This window comes from Labeo rohita, chromosome 7 (genome assembly GCF_022985175.1).
Source record: "Labeo rohita strain BAU-BD-2019 chromosome 7, IGBB_LRoh.1.0, whole genome shotgun sequence".
NCBI lineage: Eukaryota > Metazoa > Chordata > Actinopteri > Cypriniformes > Cyprinidae > Labeo > Labeo rohita.
This window is the reverse complement of record NC_066875.1, coordinates 33294906-33313683: the sequence shown is the minus strand read 5'-3', so window position 1 is coordinate 33313683 and position 18778 is coordinate 33294906. Positions and strand designations below refer to the sequence as shown.

Below are 18778 nucleotides of genomic sequence, written 5' to 3'. Positions count from 1 at the left end.
AGCCAAACTGAATCAGACAGATTCTCAACAATATTGCATCTTTCAAAAATAATGGGAATGTTGGATGGCTGGCTGACTTTTGGAAAAACAGCTTAGAGAGTAATTTTATATATTTAGTGAGAGCTTCTGCATGTTTAACCAGTGGTGACATGCGGTATGTGGATATAAGAGCAATAACATAATGTTTATGCAAAAGTTGATTTAAAGTTTATGTTCCCACCATTATGCAATATACCTAAATATATTTCTGTGATAATTAAAGAACAAAAAGAGAAAAAAGCTTGAGCTTTTCTTGTTTTTTTTGGCTTGTTTACCACAGAAACTAGATTTTTAGCATTATAGGGTAGATTTGTACATACACTGCCAACACAAATTAATGTTCAAACAACATGTAAAAGTGAACTTTGCATCCGATGACCCCTTTAAAGCTGAATAAATAAGCTTTCCATTGTATGTTTTTTTATAGGTCAATATTTGGAAAACATAAATCTGGAATCTGTGCAAAAAAAAAAAAAAAAAATCAAAATATCAATATATTGATTAATTGATTTAGTTTTGATTCATTTATGGTAGGAAACTGACAAAATATCTTCATGGAACATGATCTTTACCTAATATCCTAATGATTTTTGGCATAAAGGAAAAAATTACTTAAACAACATTTAAAATTAAAACTGAAATTGAATAAATAAGCTTTTCATTGATGTATGGTTTGTTAGGATATGACAATATTTGGCCGAGATGCAACTATTTGAAAATCTGTAATCTGAGGGTGCAAAAAAATCTGATATATTGATCAAAAATTATGTTTTCATATATTTATAGTAGGAAATTTACAAAATATCTTCACAGAACATGATCTTTACTTAATATCCTAACGATTTTTTGGCATTATACGAAAATAAATCATTTTGACCCGTACAATGTATATTGCTGGCTGTTGCGGACTGGTTTTGTGGTCCAGGGTCACATATAATATCTAAAATGAAAAAATCCCATATCAAAATTACTTAACATTTAAAATTAAAACTAAAAAGTTAGTAAATAAAAAATATGAATAAATACTGTAATAGCATATAAATGTTATTAAAATAACACTGATCTATCAAAATGTGGTGTTTGTTTAGAGTAACGTGAGCTAGGCTTAATTTGCAACAGAAGCAGCTTAAGGGTGAAAATTCAAGATTCTAATCTGAGCAAAAATACATACGCTTTCATTTAAACAGCCAAACTGAATCAGACAGATTCTCAACAATATTGCATCTTTCAAAAATAATGGGAATGTTGGATGGCTGGCTGACTTTTGGAAAAACAGCTTAGAGAGTAATTTTATATATTTAGTGAGAGCTTCTGCATGTTTAACCAGTGGTGACATGCGGTATGTGGATATAAGAGCAATAACATAATGTTTATGCAAAAGTTGATTTAAAGTTTATGTTCCCACCATTATGCAATATACCTAAATATATTTCTGTGATAATTAAAGAACAAAAAGAGAAAAAAGCTTGAGCTTTTCTTGTTTTTTTTTGGCTTGTTTACCACAGAAACTAGCCACACAAAAGTCCCTGGCCAACTTGGCAATACTGCATTACATTTGCCTACAGGCCTTCCGTCTCCTTTTCTTTTCATCTCGTCTGATACACAAAACATTTTTCCACCAGCCTCTCTGTGCTCTGATTCAACAACAACAGTCACTTACTACGGGAAGATGTCTACAGCTACACCAAAAATCTGCACACATCATGCACCCAAGAAGGAAGCAATTTAGAAATGACAAAACCAGGGAATGCACTGGACGGTTTAACTCCTTCCTGCTACTTTATAACCATACAAAATGTATTATTGCGTATACTCCAACATAATATTGGGTGATGTATTTCCTTCATTAACAATGAAATCTGCTCTACCCCCCACAGGGACTCACTCGGCAGCCTGACTGAATATCAGTGTCTGGTTTGGGAAGAGGAGCTCCCTAGACAATCACATAGTTAATGGAAAAGTTTGTGATTCGAGAACAATTACTTTCTGTGCCACAAGAAAAACGATGGTTATACAGTGAGGAAAGGGTTAAAACAAACATGCATGAAATCCCAAGGAAAGCATTGCCTAACATGGAGTGAGTTTTCTTTCTGCCAGATTCTGAGCAGTAGACATACGTTATAGGCTACAGAAGCATACATCATACAGTGTTGGCAGACATTTTTCGGAATTGGATTGCAGCAGTCTTTCCCAAGAGAGCCACAGCAATGTCCTTGATGTGGGAGAAAGGAGAGTTTTCTACCTTAGTCTAGCGCTGCCCATAATCCACCTAAGGTTGCTGGGCAACACAGCTAGGCCTGGACCAAATCCCATCAATCCACCTATCCTGTTTTGAACAGAGCCAAGCCCATGGAATGTCAATACTTGGCTTTAACAGCATATTATGTTGTAACTAGAGCTCTATCTATTATGATAATGGGTGTGATTCAAACCCATTCACAAAGAGTGGGGTTTGAAAAGCGTACTTTGAGTGACAACATAGAACATACTACTTTTGTTCTGAGATTCAAAGAAAAAGCATGTTTTGCTATTCTGAGTAAAAATATTCTCAAGTTTGTGAACTAAACCACTGGTCTACCATGTGGGAAGAAGCAGAGGGCAAAGGATAGGTTTCAACACAAGCTAGGTCAATAACACTAAGTACGTTCACATGAGTTTAAAATCGAGCAAGCACATAACGCAGAGACTCAATGTAGTTTGATTAACACAGTGGTTCTCAACCTTTTTGACCTGAAGGCCCCCATTTAAGGCAAGATATTTCTGCTATTATTATGACAAATACGTACATTTTTAGTCTTCTTTTATAAACAGAAACTGCTAAACAAATAGAAACAATATTTGAGGAGCATAAATAAGACCCAAGTAATGAAAATTCTGTCATTAATACTCAACCTTCCAAACCCGTTCCAAACCCGTAAGACCTTCATTCATCTTCAGAACACATTAAGATATTTTTTTATGAAATCCGAGCGCTTTCTGTCCCTGCATAGACAGCAACGCAACTGACTCGTTCAAGGCCCATAAAGGTAGTATTGTTAAAATAGTCCATGTGACATCACTGGTTCAACCATAATGTTATGAAGGTACGAGAATACTTTTTGTGCACAAAGAAAACAAAAATAACGACTTTGTTCAACAATGGGTCTGGAACGACATGAGAGTGAGTAATTAATGACAGAATTTTCATTTTTGGGTGAACTATCCAAAGTTAGATTATTTTAATAATAAAAACAGTAATACTGTAATACTGTTAAAAAAATCTAAATACTGATTTGCGGTGTTGGGGTTTAGGAATCTATTTCTGAAGGCACTGACTGTTTTCAGAAAAGTTTTAATGGCACTTTTTTTTTATCTTACCTCCATGTAATGCCTATTAAAGAAGTGACTGTAAGCTGAACGCTGCTTTGTTTAAAGGGAACGCTATATTGCTATGGTTTTATAAGTGCCACCTACTGTCTGAGAGTGAATTAGCATTTTCATTCAGCCCGTCAAGTTAAAGTTTTATTTTTTATTTAAATCGTCAGGTAATGGAGCAAAAAATATTATTTCCATGCACTCTCTCACATTTTTTGTCTCTTGCTTAAAGGCATAGTTACGCAAAAATGAAAATTCTGTCATTAATTACTCACCCTTATGTCGTTCCAAACCCGTAAGACATTCATTCATCTTCAGAGCACAAATTAAGATATTTTTGATAAAATCGAGAGCTTTCTGACCCTGCATAGACAGCAACGCAACTGACACATTCAAGACCTAGTAAGGTAGTAAGGACATCGTTAAAATAGTCCATGTGACATCAGTGGTTCGGCCATAATTTTATAAAGCTTTATTGAACATGTCAGTTGTGTTAGTGTCAGAAAGCTCTCTGTATATTTGATTTGTGTTCTGAAGATGAACAAAGGTCTTGCAGGTTTGGAACGACATGAGGGTGAGTAATTAATAACAGAATTTGCATTTTTGGGTAACTATCCTTTTAAAGAAAAAAAAAACAGCAATCCGTATCAGCCTATTTGCTTGTAATTGTAAATTGTCATGATCAGTTTTTTTTTTTTTTGATTTATAACTTTTTACAGTTTTTTATAACTTTTTACAGCAGAGCCTGAGATCTGCCCATATACAAAAAAAAAAACAAAAAAAAACAAAATACAAACCCCAGGGTATACAATACAATATTACAAAACAATATTAGCAGGATTTCAAGAGATCTGATAAAGTGTCAATAAGGTCCAACCAAAATTGTATTGTCTTTCTGGGTGGCACCATGTATTTTGGCTGTCCAGCAAGCATGACATCCAAGTTCGATCTAACTGAAGTAGATGGATCCAACCACAAGTGGGTGGGTTAATTTTTAAAGGGGTCATCAGATGCAAAATTCACTTTTACATGTTGTTTGAACATAAATGTGTGTTGGCAGTGTGTGTACACAACCACCCTATAAAGATACAAATCCACCCAGTGCTTTTTTTAAAAAATCCCCAATAATAATAATCACTGTTTTAGATCCGGCTGTTTTGAGATTCCTGGTAGAACGACGTAGTCCTGCACAGGCCCCTCCCACGACTATTGATTTACATGGCCGTTTTAGCACAGACCCGCCCTCAGTGAGCTGTAAACAGTTCACCATTGTTTTGTCATCTGAGCAGGGGTAGACAAGAATGGCTCCTATGCGATTAAGGTGTAAAAATGAACACAGCAGTCGTCATTTACTCCCGACATCTGAGCCGCTGAAAAACGCAGAGGATTACTTTTGTTTTTGAAGGGAATGCACTCCAGATCTGCCTAAATGTGTCTATGTTCACGCGAATCATTCTGTAGCGAATCATTCTTCACCTACAGAAGAAGTGAATATGTTTTTTTTAATGAATCTTTGCAAATCATCTTTCCCGATGATGTGCTAGTGAGCAAGTTTCGTGGACAAATGTGACTAAAGTTTACAGTGTCTCAGAGAAAGGCTCATCACCCCACAAAAGAGAGGGGCGGGGTGAACAAAGCTCATTAGCATTTAAAGGGACATGCACTGAAACGGCTCGCTGTGAACTGAGCTGTTTTTGACAAGGTAAAAGGGTTGTTTTACACTACCATTGAGAAATTTTAACCAAAGTATGTTATGGACTATTCATTAAGACCCTAAAGAATCATATCAACTTGGGCATCCGATGACCCTTTTAACCAGACTTGTATGATTTCCGTCAGATTAAAGTGCTGATGTAACTTCTAAGAAGACAAATTATGGTTTTATTAAATTAGTATGTAAATTTGTAACTTTAAGTAACATCTGTCACCCTGTTTCAATATGGCCACTGATTAGAGGAGAGAAACACGCGCAGTCACTCACACAGGAAGTGCATTCCTTCCTTCACAGTAACTGCCCACCCCACATACCCCACTGCTGTTTGTTTAAACTGGCTGATGATTTGTGGAGATTAAGCTTTTACAAATAACCTACTCCCTAATGACCCCCCATGCCCGGCCACAAGCTTCCGTGACCAAGCACGAAGGCTCGGAGGGGGGTGCCGAAACCTCCGGGGAGCATAACGTCCATAACAGAACCAAAGCCCTGTCTCTGCCCTGACCCACTTCTGCATTTAGATCAGCGGGGACTCCTGGGAGTTTAGCCCAGTGTTTGGAGGGTGGGGTCAAAAATGCCTCCTCTGATGAATTTAGCAGTGGCCTGCATGGAGCAGCCGTTGGGTCACCCTTTAACCAAAACCGCAGTAGAAAGCTGCTATTTAACAGATGCACTGGTCGGTCACTGACAGACAAAACTGAACTGGGCCAGAAAACAGCTATTTTCTGCCCAGATAAGCCAAGATATATTGGCTGGAACATTCGGACCAATACTACGATTGGTATTCCATTCAGAATCCCTATGGTCACGGACAAATATGGAACAATGTTTTCCTAAACTTATACTGTGATGATCGCCGAGCTTGAGTTTCTGACTTGAGAATCTAGGAAAGGAATAGGCCTGAAAAACAAAGATTACAACAACCAACAGGAGAAGAAAAACCATGACCCAAAAAGATAAAAATCTTTCATTTGTAGCAGATGTTATTTTACAGGCTTTGAATGAATAGATGGAAAACTGGAAGTGACATTGCACATCAGCGAAGAAAGGGGTTATTGAGAACATCTGCTGTTAGGCCACACTCAAACTGCTGTTGTCACAGTGGTCAGCTTGTCTTAGAAACAGCTCCTTTTGGGCGAACTGCTTGACCATGTTTGGTCTGAAAAAGCAAGAACTTTCTCATGGGAATGAAGAGTGTGTTACATGAGATGATATGCTGCCTACATTTGACGGTTCATATTCATCGGCTCAGAGGTTGCAGACGCATGATAACTCAGACACTTGAGCTAACACACAAGGGTGTCTCACCTCAGCTTGTCAGCCACAAAGATGACTCTTCGTTCCAGCAACAGAGAGGCAAAAACGCGTACCACCTGTCGGACACTCAGGCAGTTGAACAGACTTTCAAAGTCCACATGCTCTAGTCTGGAGTCCATGGGCCTTCGTAACTCAATAACCTGAGGAAAATAAAACACTATGCATTACTCCAAGGAGCAATATGAATGCCGTTAAGACGGAAATTGGAAATATTACTGTTGACTAATATTTCCCCCTATGCATGCAGAATAAAAAAAGCCATTTCACAGGCAAAGCTATTACATTTTGCACAATAGGACCAGACACATTTATTAAAGGAAGTACATTTAGTCATATATGCCATCCAGATTCAGCAAAAGTGATATGAATTTTCCTGAATTTCCTGTATAATTATTAAACATAAGAAAACTTAAAAAAAAAAAAAAACATAATAATAAAATAAAATAAAATAATCATGATTAATAACAATAAAAAGTATATTTTTTTATTAAATAATAAATATAAAAATATGTGCGATTAGAATTAAAAATGTACAATTATGAGATTACTTTAAACTATAATTCATAGAAAATGTAAATGACTAATTTTATGCTGAGGCCAGTGAAGATGTTGGCAGGTAAATTATAATTTTATTATAAAACGATATGTAATTTTGATAAATTAAATGCTAAGTGATTTTAGATAGAATTTTTATTTGCTACTTATTATTATATTGTATTATGTTATGTTATGTTATGCTATGTTATTATAAAAGTTAGTTTAGGTTTAGGTTTTTCAATGTTATTTACTTATTCCAACACCCTTTTTTATTTTTTTTCCTCCCTGACTGCTGACAACTTACTTTACTGTTTACTGATCAATTCTCTTTCCCTCTCACTGTCTGTTTCTTTCTCCCTCAGGCAAGCTGACATTCGTTGATTTTTTTTTTGCATGTTAACAGGACGGCCAACCTCAGTGTATAATGTAAACTATTGGCCTGACCAGGCAAGCAGGGGAAAAAAAACCCTCACTGTTGAGCCTTTAATAGGGTCCATTTTAAGATCATGCAGTCTTTAAGGATTCAGATCTCATACCTACAGATTATATTACATTTGCTACAATGAGTGATGAATGCACTTATTTTTAATCTACAGCAGCTAACACAGCAGTCTAATTTATATGAGGGAAGGATCTAACCTCATTTCCTGCTCCAGGCAGGAAGGTTTTGACTTTTATGGTTTTGCCTGGTGCTGGGAAAGGCGATTCCATCACACTCCTCATGAAAGGATACACCAGAGCAGCTGAAATCCCTCTCCTCCGCTCCACTTCATCAAGGATCTGTAATAAATGAATGCTGAATTAGCTGATGGAGAAAAACACAGTGTTAACAGTCATTCACATGTACACTAGATTGCGGGCACCACTACTGACTTCATACACTGCAGAACAGCGATCTATTTCATGTGGTCTGTTTCTTTTTTCCTTTCAGATGTGAGTGTGGAAGTCTCTGGAATTCTAACCTGTCACTAGAAAGTCATGGTTTTCATCGGCTACATGAGGTTTTTTTAAGATTGACGAAAACACGCTGATTAGATTTCCATGGAATATTATGATGAACAAGGTTGGACCGAGCATGGTTTTATACTTCTTCCTCACTTTCCCATGAGTGAAAGGTGGAAGTGAAAGAACAAATAATGGTTTAATAGGCCGGAGAGAAAGACAGATGTAAGCTGGACGTTCCTCAATGCCAGCACAAGCCTTCCTCCAGCTGTGCCCATGTCTGACAGCCAAAGAGACAGTGTGGAAGTGTGTGTGTGTGTGTGTGTGTGTGTGTGTATGAGCAAGCCTGAGCTCACCTTGGAAAACAGGTTGAAACACCCCAGTCGGCTGATGACACAATACACTTCAGGAAGGCGAGGCCCTTTCCCACTCGGCTGCAGGTGCGGAGAAAAGATTACACAAGCAATTAAATCACACACATGAAGTAACTTCAGGGTACGCAACACATGAAAGCATCCAGGTGATTTCAGTACAACGCAAAAGGTACTAAATCATGTTAGTGAGAGGTGAAACTGTGAAGAAATCAGATTTGGGTGTTGGTTGCATATGCAAAAGTCGCCACCATGATGCTAGGGTGTTGTGGACGGTTGTAAGTAGGGATGGGCGATAAAACGATAATGATAATTATCGCAATACAATTTCCCTCAATAAAACGATAATGAGTTCCTAAATGTTCAATATAATGTTTATGCGCTAAAGAGAAACGACACAGCTAAAGAGGCCAAACAGATCATTAAGTTCAAACGGCAGTGCAGCGTGAGCTTACTAGAGCAGATGCGTTTACTCACTGATAAAAATCTCAGTTACTTGACCACTAAAGCGAATAACACAAATGACTCAGTGATTTACACTAGTTTAAAGGCAGACGAAACAACACTAACAAACAGAAGAAACACTGCATGTAAAGATACAGCCTGGAGGTTTTTCAGTCTATAAATCTCCATCATTTACCATGGTAATGTGTCAGAAATGAGGGATATTCATATAAAAATTTTGTGTAAAAGTTTTTGTGTACATATGTGTGTGTTCTGTGGATATTATACACACACATGCATGTAAAAAAAATATGTTTATATATTAAATATATTTATGTAGAATATAAATTATACGAATATAAATATATACATGTAAATACATGTAAATATTTTCAAAATATATAATGTATGTGTGTGTCTTTATATATACATAATAAATATACACAGTACACAAACACTTATATTATATAAACAAAAACATTTATTTTGGATGCAATTCATTGTTGCCCAGAACTATGAAATTTTAATTTAATTTAATTTAATTTAATTAATGTAGACATGTATTAAATGTATTACAGGAGTAATGGAATATAATCACAGTATTTTTTGTGATTAAACTATAGCATTTGTGCATTTATACTAAACTTATTTAGACTATGCGTTTTATCATCTAGCGAACAATTAAAACATTTGGGGCCTGTATGGTTTTTTTTTTACTGTTTTAAAATAAATCTCTTATTCTCACCAGGGTTGCATTTATTAAAAACATTAAAAACAGTATTATTGTGAAATAATTGCATTTTAAAATGTTTTTTATTTTAAAAATTTGAAAATGCATTTTATTACTGTTTTTCAAAGGTGCATCAACTACTGCAGTCTTCAGTGTCACATGATCCTACAGAAATCATTTTAATATGCTAATTTGGTGCTCAATAATTATTTCTTATTATTATCAAAAATGAAAAATATCAACAACTTGCTGATCTCAAACTTTGGAACAGTAGTGTAAATCCTAGATTTCATCACAAATCAGATGGCTCCACTACCATTTCCCACCGGACTCCATTTCCCATAATCCCATGCATAGTCCACTAACCGGAAACAGGTGAGTCTGCAATAAATTCCTATGCATGGGATTATGGGAAATGGAGTCTGGTGGGAAATAGACTGGTATTGGAGCCCCTCCGATAAAGAATAGCAGGGGACAGATTCTTGACAATTTCTCTTTAACATGCTGCATATTTTAGATGTCATTAATATCAGTATTAGAAGTGTTGTGGGATGTGACTTTATACGTATAAGCAGTGATGGTCGTTTTAGCAAGCACTACTACAGGGAGGCAGAGAGAGACAATAAAAGAGAGAGAAAAGCCACATTTTAAAAGCCACATCAAAAGGATTTAGGTGAGAGCCATAGTTTCATGCTGTTGTAAAATGTGGCAATGGAACCATTAAAATAATCAACCCTTTTAAATGTTATCATTATATGCTATATTTTATGAACCATGTGTTTAGTATCCAGTTCATAACCTAAAGTTAAACACATGAAATAGTGCATGGTGTGAGTGTAAAAATGGATGAACGTTTTAAAAATAGATACAGAATGTCCAGTGTAAACACAGCACAGGTGCAGTTCCACAAAATGAATGAGTTGTCACATGCAATTCACTAAACAGTCGAAAGTCTGGCTATTTTCTAGGAGTCCAACCAGGTTAGTGTCTCTCAAAGCACACATACACAATGAATCCCCATTCCTCTTGTCCATATTAGGTATGCAATTCTCCTCTGCTGACTTTTTACAAATGGATGATTAATTCAAGCATGTGGAGCTGGGTTCAAATCCTCAGGAATGCTGCCCTCATGCCAGCCCCTGGACTTCCTCCCTGCAGGGAACACAGTCAACACTCTTCTCTCCACTGGGCCATTCAGACTCTCAAAAAGATGAGCTGAGATAGAATAGAAGCTAAAGAAATCCACAAGCCAATAATGATTCACTCTAAATCTAAATCTGAACAACACAAGGCCACATCTATAAAAAGAAAGTTCTAATCAAGCAACAGCAGTCATACTAACAACTACTACAGCATGACACATTTCTCTTCTGTTATTTCCAGAACAAATGTTTAGATGTATAAAACACTTTAAAATATCATTCTCAAACCACAAATTTCCATTAACATGCACTTTAATGCAAAACTTAACTAAGAAGAGCAACACATTCTTAACTGCACAATCACAAATAAAACCCACAAAGCATGCAATTCATCACAACATCCAAAAACAATAATCACCACCAAACTCAAAGCACACAAATATATAACCGAATCTTACGGTACAATGACATCTTTTGATGGTTTGCATTTCCATTCGTCTCCTGAGAAACTCTCATTAAACCAGAGGAGACACGTTTATGAGAATCTGTTTCTCTTTGAGCACAAAAAAGAGAGCAAACCAAACACTTACTCAAGTGACTGACCAAAACCTCTATCCATATGCTTGCCCTTTAATTACAACGTGTGATGCAATCTACAGTATACATATGGTTGTGCTAACACAAACAAAAGGAGCAAGAAAAGCATCCATAATGTGAGAAAGAAACTCACCAGAAGCCGTCTGCAATACCCAAAGCGTCTACTGCCATCTTCTCCGGTAAGCATGAAAGAGAAGGTCTCACTGGAGCAAATCAAAGACAGCCATCATTAGTCCCCAAACCCCCATGTAGATCAGGTGATTAGTAGAAAAATCTTTAAAACCACTTGAGAGGAAATGCTGTTGAGACTGATGGCTTTGCTTTTGAGGCGTATCCACTGTGGTTAGAAGACTTTATCAGGCAGCTAATATGTTTGCAAGAAAACCAAAGAAATTACTAAGAGTTTTGACATGGGGTATTTGGTTTTGAATACTGCTGGAAGTTTAAATTGAAATTGTTATTTTTCAGTTCAGTTGATGAACTGATTGTACAATATTGTTGTTCCTATGACTCAAACTAAACAATGTGGTTGTAATTGTCTTGATGGAAGTGCAATTCCAACAAATCTCTAAAATTGCTCTTGAGGTAGCCTTTTTCCACCAAATGTGACTAATGCCACATGTGCTGTTTTTGTACTTTTGCTTGTACTTTCATGATGTATTATATTGTGTGACCACTATCAAAGTAAATTTCTATTTTTTAATCAATATCAGTTTATATTGGATATATCAGATGATATTGGATATTTAATTGTGGGCACTAATTTCTGCCTATTTTTAGATGACTTGTCATCATGCAGTGCTGATTTAAAAGCAACGGTTTGAAGCAAAGACGTAACTCTTTAAAAGCCCTTCTCTTTCAAAGCCCTATAATAGAGGTATTTTTACCACATCTAATATAGAGACGTTTTCATTTCAGCTGTTCAACTTTCATATCAAGAACATAATTATATCATACTGCATACTTCATTCTGCACATTACAATGCTGTGATGACTAACTTGACGGAGTTGATTATTGTTTTTTATTTTAGACTAGCGCTGTCAATCGATTTAAAAAAAAAAATCATTAAATCACACTTTTTTTTTTTAAATTAATCACGAATAAACTTTTATACTGCCATAATTTAACATTAAATTTTCAAATTAATGTACAAACAACATAGACAGCATATTTATAGTATTTGTTCATTTGTTTTTATGACTGAAGGAGAATACCTCTGATACCAAGATTACTGATGTCTCTAGAAAATTGTTCTTTTTCCTTCTATTTAACCATTGACTGTAGCCATTCAATATTACAGTATAACTGAGAGCTATAATTTATCATTTTTTTAAATTGATTAGACTTTAAAAAAATAACTTCTAATTTAAGTGAACTTAAAACAATCCCATATAAACCCAACCCTAGCCCCTGCCCTGCGTTAACTGTTTTAAATATTTTTAACGTAGTTAAACTGGAAAAATGAATCGCCTGTTTTGACACAATTGTATTTTTTTATCAATGTATCATCTTATCAGTTATAGCCATTAATATCAGTGCATCCCTATACATATACATATATATATATATATACACATATATATATATATATATATATATATATATATATATATATATATACACACATACATACACTGCCCTCCAAAAGTTCGGAAACACCCCTGGCAAAGTGTGGTTTTGGACGATATCAGCATAAATCCTTACCATTTTTTGGTGCAAATACATTAAATTAACTTGACATTATCATTGAAGACCAGCAATAATAATTTTCACTTTGATTACATAATAATGGCAATATATACATGTCAAAGTCAGACATGCCCCTTTGCCAGCTATGATGCCTGGTTACTGGTTTAAACTTGGCCCAGGTTTTTAAAAGATTTTTGGGTCAGCACACCTTCATTGATTGCCATTTAATTTTAGAATACAATGAATTTAGGCCCAGATTATGCAGAGCTGTAATAGCTGATAATGGTGGATATTTTGATGAATCAATTAATTGATTAATTTGATGAATTTTTTCTATGTACAAACTGTTTATGTAATAAAATATGTTTTCGTAGTTTGTGTTGTCCCTTATCAGTGCAAAATTATCACAAATTAAAAAGGATTCATGCCAATATTGTCCAAAACCCTACTTTTATAGAGCGTTTCCAAACTTTTGGAGGGCAGTGTATATATAAAAAAAAACAGTGATACCTGTTGTATTCAGAAACAGGGCTCCAGTCTTTGGCATCTGGAAAGCAGAATTGCGGGATAGCTTTGAGTCTCTGTTCAGCTTCCCTCATCTGCTTGGTGAGTCTCTCCAACTGTGAGGGTCAGATGAAAAGGTAAAGTAAGGAATCTATCTAATTTTACAGTATCCCTTTACATCTTCGTTACCACGTCAAGTATGTACAAAATATTTTTCCACCCAACAAGGGGTCAGTCCCCCACTGCTACCACCACCCATGTCACCATCAGCCCTCTGTTCTAGTTTTGAAGCACAATAACGGGTTGACCCTCTGTTGAACAGAGTGTCAACATATTTCAGCCTCTCAAGGGACGACAATCACTAAAGCAAATCTCAGCTAATTAAAGACCTATCTCTGTAACTAAACATGATTGCTATGGCAACGATTTCCTGCTTATGCCACTTATTGTCAATACATCCAAATGATAAGAGCTCAAAGCTGTATTTGCAGCCTCATTTCTAATTTGCATAATTATATTATTGTTCGAACATTTGGGGTGGGTAAGATTTTTTAAAAATCTTAATCTCTGAAGTAAGTCTCTTACGCTTACTTAGGCTGTGTTTAATTAAATAATTAATAAACGAATTTAAAACAATTGCTTTATATTTTAATATATTTTAAAATGTAATTTATTTCTGCAGCCATTACTCCAGTCTTGTCACATGATCCTTCAGAAATTATTCTAATATGCTGATTTGGTGGTCAAGAAACAACGTTGAAATCAGGGATGCTTAATATTTTGGTGAAAACAGTTATACATGTATATACATTTTCAGGATTTAATGATAGAAGAACTAATGTTTGAAAGTGTTAATCTCTTTCATATTGACCTCAAACTTTTGAACAGCAGTGAACAAACCTGTAATCAAGTATCCAAACAACCACATTCTACCATCTGAATAAAAAACACTCAATATAAATGACATTCAGAAAGCAGTAAGGATTATTTACAATCATATATCGACTTCATCAGGAAACTGTTTGACAGCAACAAGAATTGACCCTAAAAGAAGGCCGATATAGGCATCCTTTAATAAACTGTGATGTATATCCCACTTCAAACACAGTTGGGAGACGTCAGATGCTGTGCAGAATTTTAATGATAAAAACAAAACAGTATCTCCCCTTTTTATTGAGAATATTTACCTTAGGGAACTGGTAAGTGACTTCTGGAGTATAAGAGTTTTTGGTAGGCTTTTTCTTCAGTGAGACCACCACAAAGTACTCAAAGAGCTCCCTTTCCTGCCACTCAATCAACTGCAGCTCCAGAGTCCTGTAACTGGGTGCACGTCGCAGCATAGTCTGCAGCTTCAGTAACCTCTGAGTGTGGGCTGCGTTAAAAAAAATAATAAAAATCCATACAATATTACAGGCAACATACATATTGTGAAAGAACTGTGTTTGTATATTGTGTATACATGGTTTCTTCAATTGAAATAAGGCTTAAATAAAATCAATTATTATTCAAAAAAACTAAAACTAATAAAAATAACAAAAGCAAATTACAAAATTACTAAAAAATAAATGCTAATACAAAAAAATTACTGAATAAAATAACAGTATATTCAAAAATATAAATACATTAATAGTATATAAATAACACTGCTTAGTTTTGACATTTGCTTGTGACAAATCACAGGGTCATGTGATGTTGTTTGCTCAAAGGACAGAGCACTCAACTCAAACACATAGCCCACTCAACTATATGTGCTGATCCCTCACCTTTGAACCTGTCGTCTGAGTCACTTTCACTCTCACTGTTGTCATCTACAAACAGAGTAGAAGGGTTGCTTGATGTCAGAGGGTCAACTGAAAACATTCTGAGAGCTTACATCATGGTAAAAATCTTTACCTCTTAGAGACGCAGTTTCTATGTTTGAAAGAGAAAGCTTCTTTAGTCTCTTCTTGCCTCTTTTTGTACAGTAGATAGAGTTTATTCTTTGCACCACCTGAAAGGAAAAAAGATGTGTTACAACGAATTGAAAATGACTTTCAAACTGCCACTTATGTACACATTTATCTATGAATGTTATTAGGTTTTGCAAATAATATTTTAAGGGGCTGCTGTTACCAGATGGGAAAGTTATTGATTTTAGCTATCAGTGAGTTCCTAAAAGCCACTGGGACCACTCTATAGCAACTTGTAAAATGTCTGGAAAGGGAAAAACGGTGAAACCAAATCTTTTAGTCCTTCAGGGCATTTTTTCCATTCTTGAGAGTGGTTATGTCAACTAGAGCAATAGATTCCATGTTTTTCTCTTTAAACCCTGCAGCACATGAACATTCTGGGCATTAAAATTGTGTGGTTGAAGGTGTTTTTCCTACAAAAACAGAGGAAAAAGGAGCTGGAATGCAGACTGGTGTGTGACACCAAGTTCTGAGAAGTCAACTGTTAACTCTTAATGTTGGCAAAACTGTGTCAAGTTTACTTGGCGGATTTATCATGTGACGTTGCGGAAAGCATCTGCTGTGTACAAACATCTGATAGATATCTTTAAGATGTCAGTTTTACATATATTCTAAATCATAAAGACATCTTTTAAACGTTTATTTGAAATCTCATATGAAACCTCCTATAGACACATTGCAGATGAGTAAACACTCTAAAAAAAATATGTCTTGCAGATATAAATGCAGATGTTAAATAGATGTCTCCTTGATGTACGTGTGCTACCAGGGGCACTATGAAATCTGTTTTATTCTTTCCTAAATTCTGTTCTATCTATTTTTTTAAATTCCGATTAAATAATTAATAATCAAAATAATTAATTTTTCCTATTTTAATGATTAAATAAAAAATAATTAAATAAACAGCACGTCTAATTAAGTGAAATCATGAAATGTACAAAATTTATTAAAATCGTAACAAAAATACATTTTGAAGGTGCTATGAAATACTTTTGGGTTTTTTTTCTCAAATTTACTTTTATTTTCTATCAAATTCTGTGTTTTCCATTAATTTTCTTGTTTTTTAATGGTTTTATTAAATTTCAATAATAAAAAGCGTTTCTAAGTAATTATTTATTTACTTAAATTAAATTTAAATTTAAAAAACGTTATTGCCATTTTATTTATTTTTTCCAGAAATACTGTGTTGTGTATTTACATTTTTCAGGTAAATAAATTCTAATAAATAATCCTTAAAAAAAATAATGCTTTAATAATATGTACTGTTTTAATATTAGAAACAGTACTATGATTACATTTAGTCATATATTGCTGTCACAGTTTCTTCAAGTTAAACCAAACTTTTATTTTGACAGGTTGCTGTGAAGACCTTTAAGTATCTGTTTGCATATGATATGACGACGGTTTTCCTCACAAGAAATGGTAAAATGCACATGAAGTGACTCTAAGAGCAGTTCTTATATATATATATCTCATATCTCGTATATATTATACCCGTATATTGAGGTGGCAGAGGCTGAAAACACCGCAAGCGGCACACATGCTTCAGTATGTGTAGTAAACTAAACTGCATCTGCGCCATTCATTCACACATGCAGAACATGCAGGATTTAGATTTTAAAATAGACTTTTTGTGGCTTAAAATTAACTGAGACCAGTCCATATCGGATTTCATTCAAGCATACTGATCTACTTTTGATTTATTCATCCCAAATATGGCAAATTCCGTGACATTCCGTGTTATACAGTAAATTTCATTTTTATGACTAGATCACAATTCTGTCTGCATTTCATACGGCCCTAATGGTGTAACAGTCTTTCGTTCCTTCAAGGGTTACTTTTCACAGCATCAGTACAAATGGAGTGTTACTTGCCTGAGTATTTCCTACTTATTCCAGGCATATGGATCTGGAAATCAATTTTTCTTTCACTCTAACGCAGGGTTTCCCAAACTGGGGTTCTGCAAGGGCAAGGGTGTCCAAACCTGCTCCTGGAAGGCCACTGACCTGCAGAGTTTAGCTCCAACCCTAATTAAACACACCTGAATTAACTAGTCAAGGTCCTCAGACTCACTAGAACCTTTCAGGCAAGCATCTTGGAGCTGAACTCTGCAAGACATTGGCCCTCCAGGAGCAGGATTGGTCACCCCAGTGTCTTTAATACAATTTTAGGTCAACAGAGTTCAGATGACAAAACGTTTAGGAATCCCTGCCTTTCATGAAAAACTCCGCAGCCACATAGTCACTTTACTCAATTCTACCCTCGTTGTTTACCTTGGGGACTCGCTTCTGTCTGTGGGAGGCCAATGTATCGGTGGAAGGGGTCAGGCTGTCATCTAATAGGCCACAGGGGGAGGAAGACATGCCCAGCTGGGGTAGCAGCAGCATGTCATCATGACTGTGTCTCTTAGACAGGCGGGATGGGCGCTGGCTCTTCCTGTCACCAGGACCTGGCAGCCGCAGAGACTGACTACTCGGTTTAGAGGGCAGCTGGTGAGAGGGAAGTTGATAAGAAATGAATCTTTTAGCATGACGAAAAGGTGCAGATGTGTACAGTAAATCAAAATCTGTACAATAAAAAACGTACAACATGTTGCAAAGTACTTTACAAGGGTTTTCTTTACTCATGAATATAAAGCATTGATTTCAGTAAAAATCATTTTGAAAAGCAGGTGCCGTCATCACACACAGCCACACATATCTCACACAGCCAAGGAAACTACCTGGGGAGGTGTAATGGACTTCCTGTCCTGGGAGGTCCACATCCTGTTGAGTGAGTCCCGGGACCTCTCGGGTAACAGGCGGGAATTTCTGGCCAGACATCTCCTCACTGGATCTACATCCTCATATGGATTCTCTTTCTCTGTTTGAGCAGAGGAGAGCGAAAGGGAGAGAGCACGACTCAGACTAAAACCAAACACCAGCTGCACAGGAGCCGACTTAAAAGGTAGTGAGGTAACATGTCTTCTTAAGAAGTGAGTGGGAGAGAGACAAACTGATATTGAAAGGGTGGGCAGAGGCTACGGAAGGCGGTGGAAGATGATAATGAAAAGAAGGAGCCGGAGGCACACAACGGGGCAGCAATTGAGTGCTGGGAAAGGATTATTCATGGAGGTTTACTGCTGGCGTGCTTGAAACTCAAGTGCATCGTTTTCGAAAACAGTTTCTGTTGGACATAAGCCTTTGGACAGCACTCTGTCTCCAGAAATAAGGGCCAGTGATGAGTCAAGATAAGGGAATGTAGACAGTGCACAACTTTAGTCTGACTCTGCACAAGACTCAGAGAAATAACAAAAAAACATTATAAACTTTTTGAAGACAGCCTCTTTGTTAAAACATGTTTAAGATTAATGTTATTTTGCTAACGTGTTTTCTCATGTAAAAGGGTGGCTCAATTGTTCACCGATCACTTGAGGATATAAATACATTTTTGCTTTCCCTTTAAGAAA

General features: G+C 35.9%; 1 protein-coding gene across 2 annotated transcripts in view; it reads right to left on the bottom strand.

The window, feature by feature from the left end:
• Positions 1-18778, bottom strand: part of dennd2b (DENN domain containing 2B) — a 67065-nt gene that overhangs the window by 10765 nt on the left and 37522 nt on the right. For both annotated transcript variants that reach the window (XM_051114327.1, XM_051114326.1), the window contains exons 5-14: positions 18053-18192; positions 17604-17819; positions 15275-15371; positions 15145-15189; positions 14569-14753; positions 13388-13497; positions 11321-11390; positions 8260-8337; positions 7601-7741; positions 6416-6564 (exon numbers count right to left, since the gene is read on the bottom strand). In XM_051114327.1, the coding sequence (XP_050970284.1) occupies positions 6416-6564; positions 7601-7741; positions 8260-8337; positions 11321-11390; positions 13388-13497; positions 14569-14753; positions 15145-15189; positions 15275-15371; positions 17604-17819; positions 18053-18192 (1231 nt within the window). The remainder of the gene's footprint in view (positions 1-6415; positions 6565-7600; positions 7742-8259; positions 8338-11320; positions 11391-13387; positions 13498-14568; positions 14754-15144; positions 15190-15274; positions 15372-17603; positions 17820-18052; positions 18193-18778) is intronic.